The 13,536-nt window shown below is 36.4% G+C and overlaps 1 protein-coding gene across 2 annotated transcripts in view; it reads right to left on the reverse strand.

The window, feature by feature from the left end:
- Positions 1–13,536, reverse strand: part of OLA1 (Obg like ATPase 1) — a 101,742-nt gene that overhangs the window by 42,589 nt on the left and 45,617 nt on the right. For both annotated transcript variants that reach the window (XM_065841529.2, XM_071811102.1), the window contains one exon: positions 10,368–10,543. In XM_065841529.2, the coding sequence (XP_065697601.1) occupies positions 10,368–10,543 (176 nt within the window). The remainder of the gene's footprint in view (positions 1–10,367; positions 10,544–13,536) is intronic.

Below are 13,536 nucleotides of genomic sequence, written 5' to 3' on the forward strand. Positions count from 1 at the left end.
TCCCTTAACAAGAAAACATTAAATACTAATGACATTATGAAGAAAGGCAACCACTTCCACACATTTCTTTTTCACTCAGCTGCTCCAATACACTAAACGAACACACAAAAAGCACATTTTCAGGTAATACCTCATGTAGTACCATTTTTAGTTTTATTAATTGCTTCTGTTTAGGCCTGGAGAAAGAGTATGAACTGACCTTTTTATCTTCACTATCATTGTAACAGTCATTTAAGCACATTTAATCACTACTCTAGTTAATTCCGAGATGCTTAATAACAGAATACAGAGCAATGATCCACTTTGTTTCATTAGAACTGGCCTCCCCAGTTGCACACTTTGAGGTCAATCTGTCACCAGCAGAATGATCCACTTCTTGGTTGATGAGAGGCACATTCTTGTTCTGTTTTTCAGCTAGAAATGTTGCAGCAAGCACCATTCAAAAAGCCACTAAAACCCTCTCCAAAATCCAATTTACTTACAGTTGTCAAGGCATATGAAACACAGCAAACTTCATTAATATAAAATACCACTGTTCTAAATATCAGTTAATTTCCGACTATATCCTTGGCAATATAATTAGCACATGTGAATACTTAGTATATTTAGCCATATGCAATACAGTGATTTTAATTTATGTCCTGCTCTAATTTTCAAAGGTGGCAAGTAGTCAACCCACAAATGCTAAGCAGGACTTTAACAATAAGTCCCAGCAGTAAAAAATACTATAAAGAAATACATTTTAATTGCATTTAGAAGATTTATCGAGACATGCTCATGAGACACTACTGTGTAGAAAAATGTGCATACATTAATAAACTCTCTGGATGGATGATAGTAATAACGTGTGCCAATGCCAAATTCTTCTTACAGCATGAGGGACTAAACTGAACCCTGGAAAACTCACTTGCCTACTTGGCATCAGAGAATTGTGAGGTTTTTGTTGTAAATTAGCAGGGCATGTAATTAACTTCCGCAAATTTAATAAAGAAGTAAGCAGTTGTGAGGATTATCACTTCACACTTCAAAGTGCCAGTGAATTCCCCGTGATCCTGCAGGCAGTGCAAAAGTCTCTGCTACTACAGAGAGTAACTGTGAGTACAGTAGGTGCTTTTCCCCTCACCAAAGGAGATGTTTCTGGGAAGTATGGAGTGTTCCTCAGCACCTTATTCATTCCCTTCAAAACTTCCAATACATAATAACTGGCCAGCTCCCTTCAAACACTTCAAAAGCAGTCAAATACATTCATTAAAATGTTTCAGTTGTCAAAAATTCTATTATTTTCACTGCTCTGCTCCTCAGAAAAGCTATAAGGAGTACCTAAAACGTTACCTGAGGCTCTTAGTTCCTCTAATTTCATACAGGAATCCAACGGCATAGTATATCAATAATGAAGGTAGTAGTATATAATTACTATTTTCAGACTTCCCTAAGGAATCTGGCTCAGTGACGTAAGGTATTTAATTCAAAAAACACTGCATACACTAAACTGAGTCAACACCACCTAACCAGTATGTCTCAGAATTTAACTGTAAATAGAAAATCCAATGAATGTGTTTCTGGTGGCACACCAAACAAATTATTTGCATTTCACTAGTTACTGTCTTTCATCAGCAGCCTATACAAGACCACAGTAATGACACAGATTCTGAGAACAGTAAATTACTAAAAACACAAATCACGTGTAGTGACCAGAACTGCTGGACAGATTTAGTGAAAGCAAAGTGTTTTTCAGTACAATAAATTCAAGCTCATACACTTGCTGGGTGTGGGACAAGGAAGGGTAGATACAGCATTTACCAGGCAGAGGACTAAGCCTTAGACAGAGTGAGTGAGAAGACTTGAGGGTCACAAGCAAATGAACTCTACTGTAACTGAAAGACTAACACAATCTATGAGTATTTAAATAGGCTAATGTCCAATGTGTATAATTCTACACTTATCTCCATTGAAATACTGAAAACCTGGAGAAAAAGAAGCTTTGAAAAAGTGCATATACATGAAGACTCACAGTGTGCTTAAATCTTATGCTTTTATTCGTATTGCATTTCATATACATATGTATATATATAATTAATTAATTAATTAACAACAAACTCACATAGTACAGGCTTTTTCCCACTAGCATACAGAAATGAAATGGCTGAAAGTTGAAGCTTGACAAATACAGACTAAAGCTGTGTCTTATTTCTAAACAGTAAAAATAATTAATCATTGCCACATCGTATGGAAGTTACAGTAATTTTTCTCTAGCTAGAAAACGTTTAAATAAAAGTTAATTTTTCCCCTATTTTAACCACAATTGTGAGACTTCATCTGGGATATGCAAGATATCAAACTAGATAATGATTAGTATTCTATCTGGCCTTCAAAATAGCTATGGTGGTTTTTCAGATACAGATAGAGAACCATGCTACTTGAGGTAAAGAATACTCATAACTAGTTAAACTGTGCTGCCCCAAAACAAGTTTATTGTGCGCACACCAATTTTCTTGTTAACACAAGGTGTTCGGTGTGCACTGTGTCCACAGTTCTTCCTTTCCTGTCTTTCCTTGGAAATCTTTTTCAGTTGTATTTAGCATAGCACAGCTCTCTACTTTTCCTGGAGGTTTTCTGGTGTTTTAAAAGAGTGAGGATGAAATGACAAAGTAATAATTTATTGCAAAAACAATGTTTAGAAACAGTGGTATTTTTAAGGGACAATTAAAACGAATTTTGCAGTTAAAGAAAAAAAAAAAAAAAAGGTTAGATCTTGTTTTTGAATTAAGTGCTTAAATAAGCTGTAGCAGCTGGGTGCAAGAAACAGAACAAGTCAGGTACCGCATCAACCAGAGCAACAATGAGCTCCTCTGTACTACAAAACAATGTCTAATCTCTTACAGTTCTCTTGCTCACTGACTTTAATAAAAATACAATGGAGGAAGTAATGGATTTAGGACAAGTGTATTATCCTTTCTTCTATTCAACACCTTCTAACAGAGCCACTACAAGCTCTATGTGATTTAAGATTTACCCAGTGCTAGATGCCAACAAAATGTTTATGAACCACAGCAAGTCCTTTCACCCAAAACATCCTACAAGCATTCGAGGCAATGTAATTCATGTCAATAATCCCCAAATTCTCCTGTGTGGGTCACCCTTCTGGGTTCTAAGGCATTATACATAAAATTATATAGTTACTTGTAGTTTCTCAAAGAAAAAAACAAAAACCAAACAGGCAAGAATATGGAAAGCAGTCTATCTGTAAGTGATTATTTCTAGCAGTTCAGAAATTCAGAACAGGGAAATTGCACTGAAAAGTAAAATGAAACATCTTCCATAGAGTTCCACTAATTTTTTTTACTGCACTAGTCTTCAAACACTTATTTCCAAATAAAGCCACATGTGAATGCATTTGCTCTAGGTGAGAATTAAGCCAACTGAAAAAGGTCTTTCTCAGAATACAATTATTCATATATGGAGTTATTTTGGCATATGTATACAATATTTAAAAATTACACCATGGCTTGGATCTAGACATGCCCAGACAAACATTATTTACAATAGCAATTACTTTAAGCCACTGTTCAAATCTACACAGGAAAGATCAGTCTTGACAGAAAGTATTTAAGCATTGACTTCTCTTTGTCTACTGATAACACCAAAAGAAATCCAAACGTGTATTTACACATTATGTACTTTTAAGTCAGGCTTTGCTACCGATTAATTCACAAACATCTGCCATGAATATTTTCCTGTTACATTCAAAATGTTCTCTAGAATGAACTTTAATTTTCTCTAAATACCACATTAAGCACAGTAAATGGTCCACTAAAGATTTTAAGCATAATTATATGCATTAAGAATATAAATATTTTCTCGATTCCCTATGATTTAACATTTAAGTTACTAATTGAAACAGCCATCAGCAGAAAGTATGTCAACATTGCATGCATACACTGCTCCTTTCTTTCATCTCCAACGGAACAAACTGGCCTCTCAAACTCTCCTTGCAGGAGGAGATCAAGGAAACTGGCAAAAAAAAAATACAATTCATCGCTGTATTTATCTTCAACTTGGAATGAAAGAAAGGTGAAAATTCCGAGCTGACATCATCAGTCAGAGGAAATAAGAGTTCATCCATCCGTGAGAACTCTGACAAACGCTTGCAGCACGAGGTCAGTGAATTCCGTTTGGCGCCATCCCATTCATCAGAATATTGCGAGAAGGAAAGATTTTCACCCTGTTTTCACTTAGTATATATTGGTAATGAGAAGAACTGAATCTACCAGCTCTCTGCTGTTTGTGAACTACCTTGCATACAGTACCAGTAATTTTAAATGAATAAGAAAACATCCTTCAAACTATGACACTATAATGAGGACAGGACCAAGACATTAAAATGGAAGAGAGGAGGAAGAAAGGGATTAAAGCTACTGAAAACATCATTAGGAAGATTTTGCTTTACTCCTTGTAGTACATATATGCCAACAGATACTTAGACTCTATGCCTGCAGTCATTGTATCAATTATTAGTTCATCGCCCCTCACAGTAACAAAACAAAGCTTGATGCCTTTCTTGTAAGTTAAACATGCACTAGATGGTTCTGGTACCATTACATTTAAAAAGGAGTCTCTAACTTTTTTTTTCAGATCTGTAATTACTTTTGCTCTTACAAAATGTGCTTGATTTGAAAAACTAATCAGCTTAAAAAATGGACACAGACTTTAACAATGAACTTAGATACCTTGCAGGACTTGTAAAAGGACCCTTTTCAACTGAAAACTGGAAGTTCAAATGGAGTAAACATCAATCCTGACCTACTGTAAAAGTCGCCTTTCAACTGAAAGCTGGAAGCTCAAACACTGTGGACACTGATACTGACCTAAAGATTTTGTCATCTTAACTCCAACATCAATAACTGCATGAACTCAACTATAAATAATATTCTTGTGGTCAAATATATAAATCACAAGGCCATTACAACTCAGAATTATTCTGTGGTAGAATTCAAGATTCAGTGCACTAAGGACTGAAGGAATCTACTGCAGAGGGTCAGTCTCTAAGGTCTATAACTGAATCACATTAAGAACGGTAATGGAAGAGAATCTTCCAATAATGTTCATTTAACTATATTATATTGTATAAACTTGAAGACTTCTGTCTCCAGGACTGAAAATCCCATAAATTAAAAAAATATTTATTTTTAAAACAAGTTTTAAAATATGTGTATTCTGATATATTTGTACATATTTTAATTTTACTTTGAAATCTCCTGCTACCCAAAATGACAGAGGAATAATAAACTAATAAGAAACTAATAAGAACTGATAAGAAAGCGTTACTTACCCATGTCTCGGCAGATAACAGCACCAGACAAATTTAAAGTATAAATCAAAATTACTCTGTTTACTTTCTGAAATTATATCTGCACTGTTTTAATACATGCAAATAACAAGAGTATTTTTGTTCTATAATATCTCTTTAGAAGGTTATAGCCAAAATAATATTTAAAGGTACACTGAGTCTGAAAGAATAGTACCCTTAGTAAAAGCAGACGGTCATTTCTAAGGCAGCAGCGAGAACATTTGCAAAACAGACAAAAAGTGTAAAGGAAGCTATTCCAAGCCTACGTCAACATTACATGTTGCTGGTCTTGGACCATATTGTGTCATTGATTTTTAAGTAGAACTTGAAAATTATTTCATTGATGGCTCCTTAACAGCAGTTGACTATTTTATTTCTGGTGACAGGGGATTGAAAAATCAATTATCTGAAAGACAGCACGAACAGTTAACAGTGTATTCAACTGCCAAGTCAGGTCACTGCACAAAGGTGAACTTACCAGCTATATGCAATGTGGGCTTACAGGAAGGAAAAATTACAATTAACAAGTTAGAACACAGGTACAAAAAAGTGGGCAAATACAAATCTTAGATTTAAGAACTAATGACTGATACAAACTGACAATTTTCTTTTTTTTTTCTTCTCCTAAACCTTTTGGAGCTTTCAGACTATGAAGTTACAGTTGTGGGGGCTTCTAATAAAGAAAATCCACTAAAGCAGACAATTCATATTTATGAAATAAGAACAACTTCTACTTTCAATTAGGTTCCATGAAACACACAGTGAAATCCCCTTTGATACCAATCATAAGTTTACACAGCTCACATAGAGATTATAGCCTCTCTGAAATCAGTAACTTTTCCTTAGCTTTCATATTAACGTTATTTGTTATACTCAGCAAACTACCAAAGGAAAAATGTACTTGACCAAGATCAAGATTATTTCTTTTCTTTCCTCATCATCTTCTTTCCCTAACTTTATACAGTGTTCTTCCTCAATAGATCTCAAACTGCTCTCAAAAAAGTGGAAAGAAATGAAAAATGCAATTTAAGGGCTAGATGTTTTTGTTCAGCAGGGGAAAGTAAGTCAGTGAGAGGTCTGAAAGCGATACAGGTAAGAAAGCTTGCAATATCCTCATCTGAATGATCCACAGATCTTTCGCAACTCTCGACCAGTTAAAACTCTTAAGAAACTCAAGTGTCTTTACCTTAAATTACTCCCAAAAGGATGGGAAAAAGAAAACAATGAAAGATAAAGACTAAAATGTTAACATGGTGTCTTTAAAACAAAACAACAAAACCAAAACAAGCTACAAATATCAAGTTTTTTCCCTTGTAAACTCCTAGTTTTCCTGAAAGAGAAAATGACTGGGAACACTACACTCAGGAAAATGTGCCACTTCTTGCGCACCTCTGCTATGGCAAGAATACAGTATTAGCAATGGCTATGTATTATACTGATAAATAACTTTAAAAAGCAAATCCTGAGAAGTTCTCTACCAGACAATCCCTTCCCACCCCCCTTTTTGAAGACAACTTGTTTGGAAAAAAAGTATAAATTCCAGTCTGTACTGTCTCTTAATGAATTTACTACAAATTGTGCTGGACAGGGAACTCCGTGCCCAACAAGCTCACTGCAAAATGCTGCAGATTCAGGAAGTGCAGAATCAAGCAGCGAAAATACACTCCCAACATTTGGCTACTGTCTTAGGGAGGCATAATCTTTAGCTGTGGTTGTTTGGTTTTTTTTACAAATCCCATATGGTTTCTCTCCTAGACCCATAAGTCTTTTGCCAGATAGCTAATCACACAGTATGCTATATAAATGCAACCATAGGCCTTCTCTGCAACACAAAATGTTAAATTTTAAAGCAAACTGTACAGGAGCGCCTCACAACTCAGTGGCTGGACATCTAAATAAACCCATGGTGGCTGGAAAAACCACTGTTATTGCTGTTACAATCATACAACCACACAAACCTATTCGTAGAAGCTGTGTAACTAGGCCTAAGGGTTGATTTACCAGGAAAAGAAAAGTAACCAGGCAGAGCTTTCATAGGCCTTTTCCATTAAAAAAGTCCATTTTGCTAAGGTCTACTGTCTACCTCACAATTGAAGCATACAAGTCACAAAAGAAAACCAGAAGGTCCAAGATCAGCAGGAATCACAGATGTGATGCCCCACAGCATCTCCCTGAAGAGATTTCCTAGCGACTGTAGTTCCTACATGCAGCCTTTGTCTCAAGGGGAGCATTAATTTGTGCCTCTCCACTCTGTTCAGCCACCCTTTTCCACGAAACAAAGGAATTTAATACCTTTGAAACCCCTATTGTTGTTGACAAACTCAGCTGAGACTGGTCAAGCGTAACAGCTGTTACTGAGAACAGAACCAGCGGAGCAACGCAACTTCAAGAACCTGGTGTTCTCTGTGCATATAAACAAAAGGTGAAAAAACCCAAGGGATGATGAGAAGCCTAAGTTGCAAAAACAAGATGACAAAGTAATTTTGACAGGTGAACTACAAATGAAGTAATAATTAAAAGACTGAAGGAAGAGGCAAAGAGAAGGATGAGAAACTGAAGCTGTGCAAAGACACATTAATACTGCAGATTTTAAAGTCTTCTTTAATGAATTTAAGTTGCATTTCTAGATTTGAGGTTTTTATTTACTGTCTCCCTTGATTTGAGAATAATCTGACATTTTCTGTTTTCAAACACATACCAACTTCCTGTAGTTAAGAAATGAGTAATAGCAGCTCTGTCATACAACAGTAACTGTACCTACCACCCATTACACTTAAATGACAACTATCAGAATTTTATTCAAAACACACTTCAGTTATGTCTCTTTGCAATCACAAAAAAGTGCTGATTTCTTCCTTAGCACAGAAAGAACATATAGTATGATATGAAACATCAAAGAAATCCAGAGAGGTACACTCAAATACTGGTCAAGAGCGTCTCCATCAGGAGGAGCCAAGCAAAGCTGCTTCCAAAGACGGCCACACAAAAAGTGAGAAGAGCTCGAGATTGGTGCAGAACAGCATCACAGTACTCCTCATTTTCATCATCTCATATCAATGCAAAGTTTAGTCTTAGGCCAAACTTTGAATTTTCTACAGACAGGATTTTTGCTTGCCCATTTCTTGAAGATTAATTAAAGGTGAAAGACTGTATGGACACTATTTGAAGCTGCAGGCACAGGCTGCACCGCTCCTCCAAGCACGTGCAACCTTCTGTAAAAGATAAAAATCACCGCCCACATGTACTTGAGGCTGGGTTGATACATGTCAGGTAAGACCTTAAATGAAGCATACCTGCTTCTCTCTCTCTGGATTTACGTTAAAGCCTTCAGATCATCAACAGCAGCTGTTTTTTCTGGCTTAGGGAATAAAAGACTTTTAAATCCATATGAAGACTAGTTCTCCACCAACAGAAGCTACCCAAGAAGTGCTTTTTAACACTGCATCAGAAAGATGAACATTTTGGAGAGAGATACTCACTTTCAGCTCCTTCCAAACACTAGGTAGGACCAACAAATTTCATTGCACTTCAATGCTGATAAACTAAGACACCAGCACTGATGTGACAATGTTTTTCTTATTACTTGCTATCTAAAAAAGCAATGGAAGAAAACAGTATTTTTTACTACTTAATTGTTAAGCATAAATTGTCTGTTTCCACACCAATACACTCCTGTAATAATTCGAGAATATGCTTTATATACCACCTGAAATATTTACAGATGATTAATGAAATAAAGAAAAATTAATAACTAGACTACTGGCAGACTCAAAAGTCAACTGGCAATGTGGCAGCTGCACTTCCTCCCTCCCCCTGAGAACTGAGGTGGCAGTTGCACGCACAGAGAGCAAGGGGGGCACAGAGAAGCCCAGAAGCTTCTGGAACGCCCACAGCCAGATCTGACCAGACTATATAACAGGGTGCTCACTGAGGATCCCCTTTGTGTGGTCTTCTCGGAGCCACTGGTCTGCTGAAACCAAAGAGCCCTCCCCTTAGACGAGAACGCCGTCTAAGGTAACTTCCTGGGACTGGGAACGCCTCACCTCCTCATTTGGGTGTGTGATAACTTACTAGATACATCCTTGAATAATTCCTTGTCAGACAGGCAAGTGTATTCCTTGCTGAATAAGCAAGTGTAAGTCCCTAATGTTCAAGCAAGTGTAATTCCTTGCCTAATTCAGGCGAGTGTAGTAACCTGAAGCCAGAGAGCTCTGGCTTTGTTTTTTGTGAGCACGTGCATGCACATTGTGGATCATCATTATTCTCATTTGCTGCAGCCCAGTAATTTCCTCAACTGATATTCGAACCTGTATCTTATGTTACTGGAGTGCTAATTAATTGTATAAATCCTGTTTCTAGTCGGTTGTTTTCCCGGACTCTTCTGGCCAGAATAAAGTCTATTTTGCTTCCCTAAAACTGACTTTGGGGTCCCTCTGTGACAGGCAGTAAAATAATCATTTACAAAAATATACTTTAAAGTTGATAATTACGATACGTTTCTAATTTACAAAGAACCACCACTGCTACCCTGTGATAACTGAGGTCAATTAAGCAGTCTTTATTTAACATGCATTAAAAGATACAAAGTGCAACCACACCAAGAAAATATATTCACTTGGTGGCTACAGGAATACTAGTATCAACATCAGACTAGAATTTAGCAGCAAGAATAATTCAGAAGTGACTGCCAGACTTTGAATTACAGCTGCACACTGATAGAAGTTTGATGAAGCGTTGGCAATTCTCACACAAATCTGTGTCAGCAAAAAAATTAAATTTAAATTTAAAAAATTACAATTAGCTTTATGAGTGAAATCTTACACTGTCAACACAGTAAATAATCCATTCTAATATTTTTTCAACTCAGAATAATAATTACTTTAAAATACACAAAAATAGCAGTAGTGTTTCAGATTATACATGTGGCAGATCAATAACAAAATCCAACAATACAAAAATTTCAATCCAATACAGAGAGTACTTAACAACCTACTTTTATAGGTCATACACTTATACTTACATATTCAGGTTTTAATTTCTTGTCTCCTCCTCTTACAGCTACTTTTTCAAGCTTCTCTATACTCTGCATGATCAGCTCCTCATCTTTAAGTCTAAGTTCCTCATGTATTATTTCAATGTCACGAACAGGATCTACACTTCCTTCAACATGAGTGATATCATCGTCTTCAAATGCTCCTAGAACAAAATAACACTTAAATTACATATTAAGCTATGAAGACAAGAAATATATATTTGCAACATACTATTAAGAGTCACAAGCATTTGAGATGAAAACATCAGTAGGTCTGCTGTACTGCCTGTATACAAGTGTCACCCACAGTATTTTATATCATACTCGTTTAGTCTGTTAATTTACATATCAACTCTGAATCCAAAGCTTTATACAGATTCACACAAAGCACAGCACTTGGACATTTCAGAAGAACACTTAACACATCTTTAAGAGTTTCTTCTAAATAGGAGCAGGCTATAGCACTTGTCTGAAAATAGGTACCACTGTATTTAACAGTATCTAACCTAGCAGTAGCAAACAGTAGCTAAATTGAGCATTGTAGAACATTTTAATACATGCAGTAACAACTAAAAGACTCATGGAAAGAAAACCTTACGAATCACCCTGGCAGCCCTCACTGGCTGACCAATTTTATGCATTAAGAAAAAAACAAGTTCTAGACAAAGAATTCTGAAGTTCTGAACAACTCTTAGTGTTTCCAAGGGAAACGGGGCTTAGAAAAAAAGGCCTGAAATCATCTGGCAGACCTCGTCCCTGTTTCAATCTACTTTATCACTGTGGTTCTGACGGTGATTAGATAATGAACCACTCAGACACACAATTTACACAGCAGCTAATTTCATCGGCCTGATTTGAGGGTATGGTTTTTAGGGGGCCATCAAAGAAGCAGATGAAGGTGCATTTGTCATATATGAGTGACAACCATTCACACTATCCGAACAAAATGGTGCTGGCCCTTATTAGAAACACATGCTATTATCACATATTTAAAGTGCAGTTGAAGCCATAATTTCAAATTGCCAACTGGAAACATAAGGGTAAAACAACCAGATATTACTGAAGCATGTGTGCTGACTTCATGCCCTTCTGAAGACAATCTGGCAACATAATTCAACTAGGATTTAAATTATCAGATAACCAGCACCACAAAAAAAAAAAACAAAAAAAAAACAAAAACCAACACACAACCAACCCCCCCATGATACTTATTTTTAAAATAAAAATATTAACAAGTTATTAACAAGTTTATTACTTATTCCTGGATCAATTTTCGGAGCATTTGCATGCTTATCCTTTAACATTAAGGATATGTCTAAGAAATGAACCACAAAAATAATATTATTCTCATATTACCAAATGAAAATCTACTGGTTGGGGGGGGGTGTTTTTGTTTTGTTTTAACACAGGAAAAAAAAAAAAAACCAAGGCATGTCTTGTACTAAATATAAGACAGAAAACAGGGTAAACTACAAACAATTGCTTAACTGATAGAAAGCTGGGGTTCTTGTCATGCACATCTTAAACTTCATCTTGTCTTTTAACTTACTGAAAGCAGTGGTTCTAGCAGTAAAGATTTTACATCAAAACACAGGGTACATAGGTTTAAAGTGTTGTTGACAGTCAAATGTCAAAATCATTTTCACATAAACTTATGAAAAGTCTTAAGTACAGTGGTTACCAGAAGCTCCCTCCTCTCCCATCAACTGTCTTTCTTCAAAGATCAATGAGGTCTCTTGGCACAAGGAAAATCACCTCAGCGACAGATCAAGCTCTGGCCATGCCAGAAGAACCGGCTGCTCTGCCAGAGGGAATCTCACTCCACCAACCCACAGCAATGCCAGTGGATGAAGGAAGAGATAGTGGCCTTTGCCTCTCATCAACCTGTATCTGCTCACCCAACTCAATGGGACATGGGTTGTCTGAATGAACAAATAATAGAAAACATGATTCAACAGCTCTGTTCTGATTTAGAAGGAAAATAACGAAAAAGAATAGAAAAAAGTAGGAAGTAAGATGTCTCTGTACCAATCAAAGAAAAGTCTACCTGCCCAGCCTTCTCAACAGATGAGCAATATTTATGCAGCTAAACACGTAAGAAGTCTATCTTTCTTCCTTGTATTAAGAAAAAAGTGTCCATCACCATCTAAATAAAACAATCTCAAGCTATTTACACCTTCCTTCTGCTTTTGGTGTCCACGGATTTAAAAAACAACAAAACCTCCCACACTGTTAAGCCAGGAGAAAAGCTCCATGACTATAAAGTTCTTGAAGTTACAACATAAAAATAAAAAGTGAAATGCACAGCTTGTTTTTGTATTATGGAAGAATTAATTTTTTTTCTCAAAAAGCAAGTGGAAGGTGAATTAGTCAGTAATAACAAAACACAGCTTCTATATCAGGTAGTTTTCCTTTTTTTTTTTTGAACAGCAAAATACTTTAGCAATTATCTTCATTTTCTTCACATCTTCGCATTCCTTTTCCCCCCAGAAAAAATTAAAGTAAATAAATAAATAAATAAATATCTGTTCTTTGTTCAACCAAAACTAATTAATTCAGTGCAATTCCACCCCTATAAAAACTGAATCTGTACATTTAACCTTTGCTCCCTTCTCAGTCTACAAAACGCTTTCATCCAGGGACACTTCAATGTTCTGGCAGAGTTTTCCTCCATCCTGGTCATCCTGTCAGGCGGCCTCATGTCCATGTCAGGCAACATTGATGACAAGAGACCCTTGTCTGGCAACAGGCAGCTGCTTCATCCCATGAGGAGCCCCTCTACTGAGCTGATGATTTCCCACTCAAGGCAACAAATTAAGCCTTCTCTCTTCTTTACCCGGTTGCTTGATTATTCTCATGGAGGAAATGAACATTAGTGGCATATTCCATTAAAACGCTGGATTTTGAGCTTAAATTTTCAATTCTACATTTAGAAGAAAAGTACATTTTCCTAACCTGGGAAGGAGAAAACCTATCAACAGGTGTGCTGGCAAAGGTCACACAATCCCCTTCTAAATAGACAAGAAATCAATTACATTCACTGTGGCTCTTTTTTTTTCCCCCCAAAGTTATCAGGAATTCTTAGGAGAGAAATTTGAATCTCTTCCCACTGAGACAGACACAGTCCATAAGGACGTGGTAGATACAAGATTCTGGA

The sequence above is a fragment of the Patagioenas fasciata genome, chromosome 7 (assembly GCF_037038585.1).
Source record: "Patagioenas fasciata isolate bPatFas1 chromosome 7, bPatFas1.hap1, whole genome shotgun sequence".
Lineage (NCBI taxonomy): Eukaryota > Metazoa > Chordata > Aves > Columbiformes > Columbidae > Patagioenas > Patagioenas fasciata.